Raw genomic sequence first — 15859 nt, 5'->3', positions numbered from 1 at the left:
AAGTTAATGTCTAGTTGAAGACGAATTCTATCAGTTTTTTGTTCATTTTGGTGTGAATATGTAATTAATAGTAGTCCTGATAAGTAATTAATTTTTGCATGATAATTAGCAAAGGGCAGTCAGCGATAGAACCAGCATAAGAAACTAACTGAGAGAGGCCATAGATCGCTGATCTATATGAAGTAAGCAGGTAAGTGTAAATAAGAATTAACTAGAAAGCGCAGAACATTCATCGACAGTCGAGATGAATTCAAGGATGTAGGACAGGTTGAAGATCTCACAATCAGTTTACCATCAATTGACTATTGATAAATGCTAATTAGTGTATCACAAGCAAACTTAAGTTCAAAATCTACTCCTATAAATCATTATCAGCTCTGGATTCTCTCACAAAAAAATTGTACTCTGTAAACGAAATTTCAAGGTTAAAAGGAAAATGAGGATAATCGAAGATAGTAAATCACAAATGAAAAAGGAGAAGAAGAACAGAAAACACATGTCTCGTTGTAAAGTAAAATGAGTACAAAGTGCTCTCCAAACTCATCAGCATCGTAAAGTATAGAAAAAATAAAATAGCAATTTCAAAATCTCTCAAAGGAAATAATCGGTAAAAGGAAGCATAAAGAAGCATGGCATGTGGTATCATCTTACACACATGTTATTGTAAAAAGGGAATAAGAAGAAGACATAAATGAAAATTTTCAACATCCATTCCATCTATTTTTATTACACTTCATTTCTAGTTTTAAAATGTATACTTAGCTAAAGTTTTTTATTTTCACATTTAAAGTGTAAGGGATGTTGTGTGGGACTCCTTTGATTCTTCTATAAGCACGTAAACATTAGCTATTAGAGGAAGTAATGTTCATTTGACATAAAAATAAGATGAGTTAAGCAAATAATGTAAAATCTTTAGTTTCTTTGTTTAAATATTATGGGGTTTCAAGATCATGTTTGCTTTTAGAGCGTGCTGCCTTGAGTTATCTAGGAGATGTATTTCCTTGCATAAAATCGATAGATGGGATTGATATTTCTTTAAAGGGTGAGTTTTATGGGATATAATGAGAATGATATATTTTATCGCATTGGGTTTTTTGAATTTATTAGATCATTTGAGATGGGATATCCTTCAAGGAACATTAAAGTCTAGATCTTAAGTATTTGCAGTCTCAGATGTACAACAGCTAAGTGACTTGCTGATCTAATAGGCAACGTGCTTGGCTATAATTTGGTAGGGTAACTCGAAAGTCGTGGGTTCAAATACTGCCTTTGTTCTTTAATGGAAGTTTAGGTGCTTTAACTAATTGCGATGGGTTGGTTCTTTACCGTCTTCAATGCTGACTTTCTGGACGGTAAAAGAGCCCGTAGATGTCCAAAGAACTCTTGGAAGGAAGCTGTCGATAGAGATAGTAATGCACTTGGTATTGGAAATTGATCTGTACGACCAGCGAAGTAAGTAAGTAAGTAACTAATTAATGGACGAAATCAAGCCATGATTTGGCCTCTGAATACTTTAGATTAAGAAATGGTTGAGGAATTTGAAGATTAGCGAGGCAAGAGCTACAATATTGCCTTATGATAGGAATATTGTCTGAATGGATCTGAAAGTGTCATGTCACGACTACAGATGATTGAAATGTGTGGGTCAGTTTAATCCATTGGTGGGAAACCTATTGAGTCGCCAAAAATATCAATCGAGGCTTACTATCAAGGTTATGTTTAACATGCTTGATCCTACATGAATACTAATTCATGAAGTTATATGTGAAAAGTGAACAATTCCGGACAGTATGTCGTTAAAAAATGCAGTTAAAATGCAGTCATCAAATGGAAGAAGTTTGAAATCGTCGCTTTAAGAGTTCTTGTAACGTTGTCGCTCGATTTAAGAGGAAGCATGAATAAAATAAAAAAAGAAGCACCAAAACTCATCTAAAAAATATCTTAAAATATAAAATTATAGATGCAGGTTATCCACGTCTCCACCTGAAACCAAATAATCTTTTTAAAGTTCACGTATGACATACCCGTGTATTAAACTTTCAGTTGAAGCACATAACATAGCACAGAGGAATTTGAAAGCTGGAAAATGAAAATCTTTTTTAAAATTTATGAGGATTATGGGACATGTGTTTTACTACACATGAATGGATGGATGGGGTTGTTGGCAAAAAAACGAACGAAATTATCATAATTGTGTCTGTAATGTAAATTAACTTGATTGTAAGGAAAAAGGAAGTGAAATGAAATTCATGTTTGTTTTTAAATTCAATTTAACTCAGTTTTTATTAAATTTTTCTCATTTATGGTACTTTTGGGGATCGTCTTTATTTATATCAACACAAACAATCCTTTAACTTTCTTTCTCATGCCGATTCACGTGACATTTTTCACACAAATTTTATGTAAATTAATTCTTCTAACTTGCCTCTAGGGCTCTAACAATACAATATTATAATTATTAAAAATTAAGTTAAGAAAATCATTCATTAATTTAATTAGTCATTAGCACTTTACATTATTATGTCTCATTTAAAACAATTATAATTAACTAAAATTGCTCATTCAGCATGTTGACATGGAAAATTATTTAATAACAAAAAATCAATTTAAATTAACTTATTTTCATCTTTTTTTTTCTCGTGCATACTTCCGAAATTTTATTTTGATTCTTCCTTTATTGTTCATCTTGACTGGCTTCATTTTTGGCAAGGAGTCGTTGACTTATTACGTAACTCTCTAGTACAGTGGTTGGCAACCTTAGTGTTTAACCTCGATTAAAACCGCACACTGTATACGGTTCATAGCATTTCTAAAGAAATTTGGATAATTTAGCACTAATGTGTAGCGAAATTGGCAAGTGGAAGCCAGCGATAGAGCCAGCTTCAGACGACTCCTGTGGGAGGTCATGGATCACAACTGATCTGTACGACCAGCGAAGTAAGTAAGTTCCGCGACACACAGGTTGTCCACCTCTAGAGGGACGCTTTCAACAATGATTATCATATAGATTACTTTGTTACGGATGAGGACTTTGTTACAGATGGCTCGGTGGCGGAATGGTTTCGTACTTAATTATTTCGATACCGACTAACCGGCCATGGGTCCGAGACTCGGAAGTTGAAAACCAGCAGAGTGAGAATTGGTCAAAAATCTATTTGTCGCGTTACGTAATAAGTGAACGAACCCCCAACCAAATTGAAATAAATTGCCATTGCCGGATATAACTTAATCTGTCTTTATTTTTGTCTACTACGCTTTGATTCTATTTACTTTAATTATACAAAGTCATTTTTCAAATAGGGGGTGGAATGGGCTTTTTATTTGGTGTGGATTTTTGGGATTTCGTACCTTAAAAACTTAAAGAAAAAGCTCTTGACTTTTGGCAATAATCTCAAAATATCCACACCAAATTTCAAACCCCGTCCACCCCTCAGTCAATCAAGTTAAAAAGAAAAATTTCATTAATAAACATAAAATTTCCCCAAGCATGTCTAATAAAAATCCATATATAGCTGACTGTAAATTAATAAGGAGATACATCAAGTGAGACTTCTCTATAAATAAGCTTCTTGTCTTCTTTAACCACAGTTAATGATTCAAGTTTAATTTTGCTTTTATTGGAAATTTGTCTTCTTGTTGTTCTGCTTTTTTCTCAGAACTCTTGAAGACACTTTATGTTTGTTCTTACGGATGCTTACTTCTGTCATCAAAAAAAGTTTTTACATTTGATGTAATTAGTGCGGATGTGGGAGGAAAATAAGGCTTTTATTTGTTTAAATCAATTGGGAGACTTATTTTGATAAATTAAGATGTGAAATGTTAGGTTAAGAGCCTGAGGGTGATATTAGTTCTAAGAAAATTTAAATGAGCAAGTATGATTTAATTTTCAATAATTAGAATCTTCAACTTTATAACGTTCATTTGAGATTTAAATAATATTTATTGTTCATAGTTGAAAACCCCTTTTTCATTCAAATGTTAAGTCTGTTTTTGAACTTCGAAGAATAAACATCGTAGTTAATTTATAAATCCGTAAGGAATTCACTTTAATTAAACTTCAAATACCACAATTACAAGATTTAATGTGGCTTTCTGTTGTTCAATCTGTCAGTAGAGATAATTCACCTCAAACGGCCTTTATATTCCAAATAAATGCAAATTAAACATTTTGTTTTGAAAAAGCTTTTTGGATTATTTTAGAATTATTGGTTCTTCAAATCCTTAAATTACATCTCCAAACAGAGTTGTCAGGACTCCAATGGAGTAGAGTCTAACTCCTGTAGAGTCTGACTCTCGAACCCGATCGGCAAATATTGAAATGTTGCCACCACGGCGACGACTCGGTCGTATACTTAAAGCCAAGTGGCTGCCACTTGGCAATTTCGGTTGTTTTCGCCAAGTGGCAGCCATCCTTTAAGTATACGACCGAGTCGTCGCCGTGGTGGCAACATTTCAATTTGTGCCGATCGGGGAAGTCTTCCTAATTCTCTCTTCAAGTCTAAATTTAGCAAAATTATCATCATCTAAGAACCAAATATCAAAATAACTGAAATAAAAATCATAAAAAAATTGCAGCTCGGGTTTATCAACAAAATAAGGACACAAAATAAAAAAGACCAATAATTAATTATTCATAACTTTTTCTCTAATAACTTTCATTCATTTTCCTGTTTTTTTTTCTTTATTTTTCTTCTTTTCTTCTCATTAAACTTGGGTCTCAGTGATTTCTAAACAACAACTAGGTATTAATTAATTAATATAAGAGTTAGAATTTTACATCGATAATTCATTTTTTTAGTCAATTTCACATGTTTTTTTAGTAATTTTCATTTTTCGTCTCATTTTGAAAAAAATTCTTGAATTTATCACCAATTTTATTTTTTCATGTATATCAATATATATATGCTTTAAGGATTCCTTTTCATTTTAATATGATTAATTAACTGTCAACATTATGTATTTACCATATTTTTTATTATTTTTCTGTCTCTATATAGCACAACGCCCAATATAATGTAATTATAATTATATCAATTAGGGATTAATCTCATGAGTTCCTTATTGTTTTTCATCTTGTGAACGTGGATATGAAGGAATTTAGTAAAAGTTCAGTTTAATTATTTAGTCAACAAACTATGAGATTATTAAAGGATTTAGAAATTATCATCAGTGGACATAATTATTTCATCGGAACTGGTGGACAATGAGATGATGTGGAATGGATACTTATTGTGGTTAATAATGGGGATCTCAAGAGATGTGCCATAAATTGCACTCACGGGGATGCTCTTCATTTATCAGAAGCTATTCTTTTTGTTCCAAAATGATAAAAATTTTTGATGGCACCCAAAGGAGTTGTGGATCATTTTTCAATGACACACAAAATTAAACTCGACGTGAATTTTAATTTTAAAATGCCAAGCTTGAACTCGACTTGAATTTCGTATGAAATTGAGTAGACTTTTTTCATGCAAAATCTTAGTCGGTATCGAATTCTGGTTAAAAGGATGAGTATTTTGAGAAGCATTAGAATAACTTTCTTGGTAATTTTGAAATTAAGAAAGCAATCTCTATTTCCAATATCTCAGTCTCGATTAATACTTCTCTAGAAATATCTTTAATGCTGAAAGCTTAATTCCATACTTAGAATCAGAACACATCATTTTAGAGATAGAGCTTGAAGTCAAATCTAATTTAAAATGAGTCAAGTTGACTTTTCTATACAAAATTCAAGTCAACTTCAAGCTCTATTGTCCTTTTAGTTCAAAAGATCAAATTTTGGTGGATTCAAGCATGCTCAAATCTATTGGCAGATTAACTTGATGAGTACGTTAATTGCATATTAGGGTTTCACTCGGATACCGAGGCCTTTATCTTGAACAAACAGATTTGATCTTAATTGACTTAATCTTCTAAATTTCATTCTGGATTAAAATCAAAATGAAGTGCAATAAATTGGAAGAAACTATGAGAATCATAAGAATCACTCATCCGACCAGTACAAATTGGTTAAAAATCCGGAACGAGATTGACGTGGCTCTAACTAGATACTGAAATTGGTTTAAATCCGACTTAGATTCAGTGTGAATCCTTGCACTAAGCCAGAGTCATAATAACCTGTTGCTGGATTTTGAATAGATTAACCAACTGATGATATTCGCATCATTCCCCAGAGTACCCAATCCATCACATCTCATTCCCTAACCATCATGATACGTAATGTTATTAAATTTTTGTCTCTTGTTCCTAACACTATATGCACAAATCTAAATTTTCAAAGAGTTTTCTTTTATAATTATTGCTTAAATTTTTAGAAATTTATTTTCAATTTAGTTTTCCAATATTACAAATTTAGTTTTTTTCACCCAGTGAATTTTTTCAACATGTTTTTTTTTCTAAAAAAATTATTATTAAGTTCTAAGGTTCTGATGAAAATCGTTAGTTATGCCATTTAAACAACATTTTTTTTCTTTTTTGTAAACATTTAACAAGGAAGAAAACATTTATTTGCATTTTCCAACGTCCCTAATGTGAAAATACCCTGATTTGAGAGATGAGAATAAAATTTCGATAGGATAGATTAAGAACAAGGCATAAGAGATAGAGTAGATTGTGTGGGCTGGCTGTGCTTTAAAACAAAAAGTTTCTCATATAAAATGTTCCTTCATACCGTTTGTTAAATAAATTAAATTTTTTTTTTGTAATTATCTTTTAATGGACATCGAGCATCTGCTAACTGCTTCATCATCATCAAATTTTTGTCTTCTATTTTTATGGCTTAATATTCTATTGGTCGTACGAATTTTTTTTCAAAAAATTTCAATTTTTTTTGCGTCTAAGTGCCTAAACATATATTTTTTATTAGGTATATTCATATCATCTAATATATCAAGACTCTTATTTTTCCATCTACTATGATCCATCAAATGCTTGCTACCCTCACATGCTACCTATTTTCATTGCAATCATTTGACGTATGACAGTAGACATGACATAAATTCAATTGTGTGACAATAATAATGTTCCTTTTATACTCCACGAATACGTGCAATCTCATGCTGTATACAGCAGGGGTGCGCAACCTCTTGTTCTTCACGGCACACACCTTGGTGGACTAAAGCCACATACGGCGTCCAGTTCATAGAATTTCCAAAAATGCCATTTAATGTGTCACATGGAAAGTGTGGTGTCACAGTAATATGTCGCGTCACACAGGTTGCCCACAACTGTTGTATACATTCTCATTCCTCATATTCCATATTTCATTTTTAAAAAGTTGTGCGTTGAAAGTGAAAAAGTGGGGTTTTGGTGGCTGCTGTTATTTGAATGAATTGGTTAAGAGACGATGAAGGAAGGAGGATGATTGATATGAAAATGGATTCTCCTCACACATTTTTTGGAAGAAAATTGACAAACGTTATACATAGTGAGCGATGATTAGGCCTAATGTTATAAAAATGTTCCATCTTCATCTTTCTCCTCTCAGGATGCAATGCCTACATTCGATTCTTTAAACTTTGATCGCGGATAATTGATTGGTGAACTTTGCGATGATGAGTTACTATCGGAATGAGTCACAATTGACGGTACGGTTGCGGTTGCCACTAATGGATGATGTGTTGGACTTTGGGATGGTGTGCTGTTTGTGCTTTTTGATTTTCTAAACCAATTGCCAAGACGTCGACGATTTGCATTTGATGATGTCGCGGATGGATTGTAATCTATGATTATTTGTGATGGAGCTTCTTTTGATAATTTTCGACTTTTTTTTGGCAATGAGTCACTAAACTTTTGCTGTTTTAATGGTGATTCAAGATTACTATTTGCTGGAACATTTCCAATGAGTGACTGAAGTTGTGGTCCATCGATAACATCAATAGCTCGTTCATCGTACTCTTGACTTAGACCATTTGCATCATCTGATAAATTATCATCATCTAGTCCCGATGCTATCTCTGATACAAATAAGTTTGTTCCACAAAATTGTCGCTCGGCTGACAATGTATTAAGGAATCGTGTCTTACTGGAACTCGAACGGAAACAAAAGTCGAACCATTTACCGCGCGTCTCACAAAATATTCTTAAAGCATTCTTTAAATTAACACCAAACATTCGTCCATCCGGAAGATTTAATATTCGACAATTATCGAGAAATATTCTTCCTTTATAGATGTAACTCGTTCGTTTTAGTAAATCTTTCTTACAATAAATTAACTGTCTATCAAATAGGAATAATGTATATGTATTATTCCATAGATTTGGTGAAACACGTATTGCGTCAGTTTGTAGGAATAGTCTTGTGCTATGAAGGTTAATTGGAGGTCCTTGGAAGTTCTCAATACGTGCTTGTATTCTTGATAAATATTCGCTATGTCTTTTGCCTTCATTAACCATTTCGGTTACACGTTTCATGGCACTTAGTGCAACATCAAACATTTCCTTGCAGTCAATCGTTTCTAAGTCATTCTTGGCTAGTTGATGCACATCTAATTTTAATAATATCTCTTTACGGGTCTTTGAGTGCTTGACTAATTCACTAAGGTGTAATGGATATCGACAGATTCTCTGTATTGGTGCTAAAAGATGTGCTGATAATGGCAATTCAGGCAGATTTTGGGATGTACGGCAACTGTAGATAATAGCAAAAAGATTTAATTTTAATAAATCCGATTAACTTCTTAATAAATTCATTATTTATACCTTTCAAGTAAGCTTGCAGCCTCCTTATTATTCGAAAAACTCTCAAGTTCCATTAAAGCTCGAGGATATGAATTACAATACTGCGAATAAACCATAAATGCTGATTGAAAATCTAAAAAAACTTCAGCTATTCTTCCATTCGGTATTGCTATCCTTAGTGCTTCTAAGAAATTCTGTTGGAATCTATAGATCTGCTCGATGTTTGAGAACATAAGGAAAATATTTTCAAGCGAAAAGACATCTGGGTGCTCCTTCATTTCTTTAATGTATCTAAAAATAAAAAAATGTCAAAAACATATGAATTAAACTTTTTTGGTCTCAAATGTGTTAAAGGTCGAAGATCAGCGTGAATCTTTGTTGGATTTGGCGCAATTTTCTTGAGTAGATGGAAACATAAAAATTCAAAAGGGGATGCTTGAAAAGTTCTGACTCTCAGGAAGGTTATTCACAAATATAGACTTGGATTTGGCCATATCCTGTGCTGCCTGCACATAACCTTCACGACTATAGCTTTAAAGATTCTAATTCAAGTCAATTAACAGGATCAGAACAGATTACAAGTCTGTTTCCTTCCAAAAAAGTGAGTCTTACAAAAGTAAACATCCAAAATCCAGCTCAACATCGTCACTAATCCAGATAATAAGCTCCACAACCCAAACAGCATTTAAACTTACCCATTAACAAGTGAATTAAGCAATTTAACGTAATTAATTTCCGTCTCAAGTAGCTCCTTGATAACATTATCTCGCATAATTTCACTGTTAGATTGACTAGATGAAATGGTTGGTGCAGCACATGATGGCGGCAATGTGGCGTTAATATCACAGTCATTTGATGATTGTTGGATAATTTTACGATTATTATTATTACCATAAGTTGGTATAATTTTGACAAAATCTTTGGGAAACCAGCCTTGATTTAGTTCAATCTCATTATCATTAACAACTGCATCGTACTTTACACGTCCGTACCACCATGAACCAACTTCACGCTTTATAACTTGCACTAAGATTCCTTTTTCGAGTGATAACTCTTGTGGACCGCCTGCTTGAAATGGAAATAGTACTTCTGCGAACACGACACGCTGATGCTGACCATCGTCGTCAATTTCATCAACATGATTTGAACTTAAACTATCAGTATCAGATGCATCATCATCGATGTGCTTTATATTTTCTAAATTATTCATCATTTTACTCTCGCATACAATCACGTCAAGATCCGATGGTTGACTTAATGAACGTTTTGCATTTGCGGATTTTGTCAAGTTCTTTGAACCGTTTCTTGATGTTTTTATTGATGTTGTTGATACTTTTGCTGAATTGGCACGTCTTACTTTGGCATTGCTATTGAACTGTGGTGATATGTCCTAAAAATATTCAAAATTTACAGTTTACTTCCAGTTTTAGCTTTTTATTTGATTTAAGTTACCATTTGTTGCGATGGAATATTTTCGGATAAATTTTCATCATTCTCTAATTCAACTTGAATGCCTGAGTCACCGGAATTACATTTATCACGTCGATGTGTTTTGGTTTTTCGTCTTTCCTTACTCGTTCGCCAAACTAATGGTCCAAATCTATAAAATAATTAATACAATTAATAATAAGTTCATTAATATTGTCTTTGAACTACATACCGATGATGTTTTGCATCGCTTTGATCATCTCCAACTGGAATTGTCGTCTTTCCATTTTTAAAGTTCGAAAATGTTTTCTTGAATTTTTGTAAAACACCTGAGGACGCTGGAAGTACATTTGTGATTAATATCATTGTTATTTTTCATTATTTTATTAAAGTAGGCTTTGCAAATGGAATCTTTTTGGCGGGAAATTGATTGCTTTATGAAATTAGATTTATTATTAAGCATTTTGTTTAGTTCTTCAGCAATTTACATCAGCCTGAACATTAATTTATTCCTTACCTGTTTGATTTTGTCCACGTTCAATTATTTCGTTCTGAATTTGGCCATTTGGTTCAGGTTTAGATGAGAACTTTGGTGATATGATACTTGAGGCTGGTACGTCTAAGGGGCTTTCTGTTAAGGATGGACTTGAGACTGCTCTCATCTGAAGAGGCTGTTGAAAAAATACAAAAAAATGGAATGTATTACTTTGAGGATATTTTATAAATAAATGAAATGAAAATATGAACTGAGATGATTTTCGGACTTAATCTAATCTTATGATTATCATGATAATCTTATCAAATTCTCAAAAATCACGATTTTTTGCGATATCTCATCGAGAATCTTTGGTCGAATCGATTAACTGATAAAAATCGGGATTAACGATAATCTACGATTTGAATTTATCTGTTTTTATATAAAAGAATGCTGTCTGAGAGTTTTAATCCACAAATATTTTGCCGGCATACCAATGATTTTTCATATTTCATGCTGCTTTATTGACAAATACAGGAAAAAGCTTGACTGTTTCTAATTTTAAGTTTTAAGTATAAATGCATCGCGTAACCTCAAAATCTCAAAACTGTTGACCGAATTATTAGGAACAACAACAAATAAATATGATAAAAGAAAAGAGTTTACACTTGATAGCATTACAAAGCAGTATCGCATTCGAAGTAATCTTTTCAATTGTTTTTGAAGCTGTTTTTAATTGGCAAGATTTATATCGTATGTAAAATTTAACACTTGAGGGTGATACTTAATTATAGGCAGGGTTTGGAACTTGTTAGAGTTGAAGTGTTGAAGGAGTTCGTAGAATTTTTTAATTAACATGGTAATTGTACCAAGAAAGCATTGAAATTGAAAAGAATTCTGAGAAAACTTGAGAATTTTCGATTAACGGTTTTATTTATTTCAAAATTTATTAATTTTATCCCTTTTGTAGTTCAATTTGTAGTTTTTGCCCTGTAAATCAAAATTGTTATCAACAAATCCAATTCTAAAGCATTAATCATCTAAAAACGACTAATAGGTAAATATAAATAAACAATTTCACAATCAATCTCCTCCACTATCTTCATAATTTCAAGGAACTATCGAATAAACAATTAAAACTCAAGCCTTCAAGAAGACATAATCGAATTTATTCCAAACATTGCAAAATTGAGTTATAAGGCAAACAAATAATACATCAGATAACACTTTTTTTCACCAAATTCTTTTCAACTCGAGTCTAAACAAACTGAAAAAATTTCATAATATTGAGACAGAGAAGTATTTCAATAACCAATCAATGATCTACATAATGGAAATTAGATCATGTCTGAGCACGCAATGAATATACACTTTCACTTTCAGATTTAATGAAATAGATTTCCTGAACGTCACTTTTATGGATTCCCTCACGCTTTGAATGCTTATTGAGAAAAAGACTCAAAATGGAAAAAAATGTATCAGATGACAAACACAAAATCGTATATCCGGTAATTGTAGATTGAATTTGAGGTTCATTAGAGAAATTTATATTTTTATTTACGGAAGAGTTTCCTTTTCACTAAGGATTAAACAATTCATGAAGATTTATACTTGGATGTCATCCGTGTACTTAATAATATGGAACAAACAATCAGATCGAGTGCTTTTCCTGAGTTTCTGTTTGATTCCCATGGAAATGAAACAAAATATTTGCATTTAATCAAGATTGTAAGACATCATAAGCTTCTTGATACATGACGTCATTAGTATTTGTTGTTGCTTTTGTTCCGAATTATCGTAAATGAGATTCGAGTGCTTGACATTATATCGGAATTTGTTTGTATCTTCCAATTTTCGATAACGAGATATGAAAGCCATGAATCCCTTTACTTTGATGAGGGATTCTCGAAGAATTTCATGCAAAATGTACAATAATATAATTGGATGAACAATTTTTTTGATGAGCTTGACTAATTATTGGATTTTTCAATAATACAGATTCTGTTCCTTTAAAATTCCCAATAAATCTGCTCCTTAAACCTCAAGAAACCCCAAAATTGATCAATCATCAATTACTAATCAGCAATTTCATCAAAATCTAAAAGGTTTCTTTGATTTTTTTACTTCCAGATCTTTGCACATCAAAAATATTAATATTCAGTTGATTGTGAATGAGATTTATGAGATTATATCTCACACATCACAATCAACACTTACTGTCGGCATCGGATTCAATTTAATCTGTAATGTACAGCAGGTAAAAATATATTTCATATGTCTGGACCAAAAATATTGAAATAAATTTCATCGCAGCTGTCTGAGTTGTGATTGACCACAATATATAGCTGGGAAAATGAAATTACGGTTTGAAACAGAAGCGTCGGTGTAATAACGTGATGGTTAAAATGTCAATCAGATCTTTCAGAATATGTTTGTGGATTATTCGGCGCTTCCACATAAGAGCTTTTTGCAGTGTTTATGTGCGTATATTTACCAAAAATAGCGTTGGCGGAGCAATGCATAATTCAGTATACATCTTCTCTGTCTTGCATTAATATTTAATCTTTCACATTCACATTCACATTCGGTTGCTTTATTATATCCCGAAAAATCACTTGAAACTCGATTCCGAACTTAACAAATTAGTTTTTTTTTGTTATTATTGTTTTTTTATTTCCAAAACTTTATATTTATTGTGTTGTGTCAGGAATAACTGCTTTATAAACGAACGCTGATAAGAAACTGAACGGTCGACAGTCGTTTTGCACGACTATTACGGAGAGAGATAATAGAAACACATTTTTTCTAGTAGGAATTTTTCAGTTCCGATAAGACTTCACCGACTTATCTTATCAGACATTCGATGTCATTTAAATGATTCCGACTAACAACCGTCTTCATATCCCATTAGATGAATTTATTGACATTTAATTTTTATGAATGAGGTCTTGTTGTTTTGCTTACAACTTCTGAAGTAATACATATAGTTTATCATTCTCTCTTGACGTATTTCAGACGTAATACTATTTTTTCTTTAATGGATTGTCTTAGAGTTTATTTACATTTCGTCTGCAATATGAGACAAATATTGACGATCTTATAAGAAATTAGGTTGTTGCTAGTTAGAAGTAACTGGAATTTAAGAAGAATTCTATTTTTAGAGAGTTCAATTGAGTCAGGTAAACGATTCTTGGATTAGTGAAAGGAGGTGATTAGCAAAAGACGATTAGCGGAAGTAGTCGTTTTAGCCAAGAATAGAAATACCTGTTCAATGACCCTTTTGAAAGATTTACGATTCACAGTTGTTTATCTGACATAAAAAGTATCAATCCGAATAACAGAATCTCTAGTGGGAATCGAACCCGCATCCTAGATATTAGGTCGCATGCTACTACCATTGAGGTATCGAAGGATATTCGACTATATGACATATGCCACATAAAAATTACACATTTTATCTAGCTCCCAATGATATACCGTTCAAATACAATTGCATCATTCCTATTCCAACAACAGGAACTAATCATCAATCATCAAATGATTCCATGTTGATTTGTAACTAACAAAAGATGCAGTTGTATTCGATTAATTAACTTAGTTACTTTTCAATTTAGCAAGTTCAACTAAGTCAGATAATTTAATAAAAAAAAATGAAGTTTACATGACTCGAGTGGAAATGTCGATTCTACTTCCGTTAAAGTGACAACGTAACAGTATCCTTGCCAATAAGTTGTGTTGTTCGGTATATATATTCTATATATTCTATGTTATGTAATATTAATCTATAGATTGTCCCGAACAGCATAACGTGTTTGTTAGGTAGCTAATACGTCGTCCTATTAACGTTTAGACGCAAAGTTGCTCTGATGTCACCGTGACAGTTGATTGCAACATCTGATTTTTGTGTTTAAAGATTTGAATTTCTATTGTGCTGCTCGGTTATTTAAATAGTGAAAATATTATTGACACATCCATAAAGTAAACATTGATTCCCTAAATCTTCAAACAATGGAACGATGATTTTCATAAAATCATTTTCGCTCAGCAAAAAAAGAGAAATTTCAAGCTTTATAAGCTGATAAGATTTGTCTGTTTAGCTTCAACTTGCATAACACAGCATTTTAGATCATAATCAAACTAGTGTTTACAAATTTTCAATAAATATGACAAGCTTTAAAACAATAAATATGACAAGCTATAGCATAATAATCTCATCTCAAAATTTTACATTATTCCCTTCTCAATTCTCATTCTGAGTTTGTGTCTTTCGTTCTCAAAGACAATATACAATGCATTGAACCATTAGCGTCATGTTCTTGACCTCTCAATGACTTGTTTCATGCTTGTTCATTATATGTATGAATGATTTAAAGTACTAATTTGAAAAAAAGAAGATAATTTCCCACACTAAGTGTTAATTATCATAAAAGAATTCTGTGTAATGAGCATAATATGTGTTATGTGATGTTAATGGCACCATTAAACTGTATTCTTTAATGTCATTTCGGTTAATTTGTTATCTATGGTCGTTTAAAAACTAAATAAACAAATAAAATTGATTTTTGCCACTTTTGTCAATATAATTTAATTACATCAGAGTGTGGCTTTCTCAAAAACGACCGTTAATTTTTTTCAAAAAAATATTTTTTGTCGTTAATATTCAAATTTTTTTTGACCGTTACTTTTTTTTCTTTGTAACGAAAATTTGTATTTTAAAATAAGTTAATTTCGAAATGTTCGAATTTTTCGACAATCTAATATCGAAAAACTCGAATTTGAGACTGCCTCACTCTGAATTACATAAATACATGGATTTAATTAGTTCCATTGAAAAACTACCCACGTAATACCAGAATTGATTAATAACATGTGTGATATCAATCAATTATCAATTAGAAATTGTTATCAGTAATGTGATAATAAATGTGTTATGTTAAGGCACACACAAATTCTATGAAATTTAATAACACTATTGGTTATCGCTATCGATTAAGCCCGACTGTAATTTACTTTGGCCTTTAAAGGTTGTTCTATTTTTGAAGGCGATTGTTACTCATTTTTATGGAATTTTTTCTTTTTATTTTCGTCTCGAAAATGCTGACTAAGAAAAATTGATTGCGAGAGTTTATGGGTGCTTGAGGTGCGGAATTTTTGATAATGTGATTGATGTATGGCACCTGGATTGTAGACGAAAAGTAAGCAAAAAGACAATATTTTCGAATTTTAAGCATAAATTGAGAAAAAAAATGATCTAAACTAAATCCAAAATTATTTAGG

The 15859-nt window shown here is 31.9% G+C and overlaps 1 protein-coding gene across 2 annotated transcripts in view; it reads right to left on the bottom strand.

Annotated features, from left to right (window-relative positions):
• Positions 1 to 4623: 4623 nt before the first annotated feature.
• RhoGEF3 (Rho guanine nucleotide exchange factor 3) overlaps positions 4624 to 15859 on the bottom strand; it is a 191979-nt gene continuing 180743 nt past the window's right edge. For both annotated transcript variants that reach the window (XM_070642999.1, XM_070643000.1), the window contains 6 exons: positions 10625 to 10778; positions 10340 to 10445; positions 10132 to 10279; positions 9375 to 10069; positions 8701 to 8970; positions 4624 to 8629 (listed from right to left, as the gene is read on the bottom strand). In XM_070642999.1, coding sequence (XP_070499100.1) covers positions 7483 to 8629; positions 8701 to 8970; positions 9375 to 10069; positions 10132 to 10279; positions 10340 to 10445; positions 10625 to 10778 — 2520 coding nt within the window. In that variant the 3' untranslated portion in view covers positions 4624 to 7482. The remainder of the gene's footprint in view (positions 8630 to 8700; positions 8971 to 9374; positions 10070 to 10131; positions 10280 to 10339; positions 10446 to 10624; positions 10779 to 15859) is intronic.

The sequence above is a fragment of the Chironomus tepperi genome, unplaced genomic scaffold (genome assembly GCF_022539635.2).
Source record: "Chironomus tepperi strain 1889 unplaced genomic scaffold, CSIRO-AGI_Ctep_v1 contig_309, whole genome shotgun sequence".
NCBI lineage: Eukaryota > Metazoa > Arthropoda > Insecta > Diptera > Chironomidae > Chironomus > Chironomus tepperi.
The sequence above is the reverse complement of the archived record's forward strand: the minus strand, read 5'-3'. Positions and strand labels throughout refer to the sequence as shown.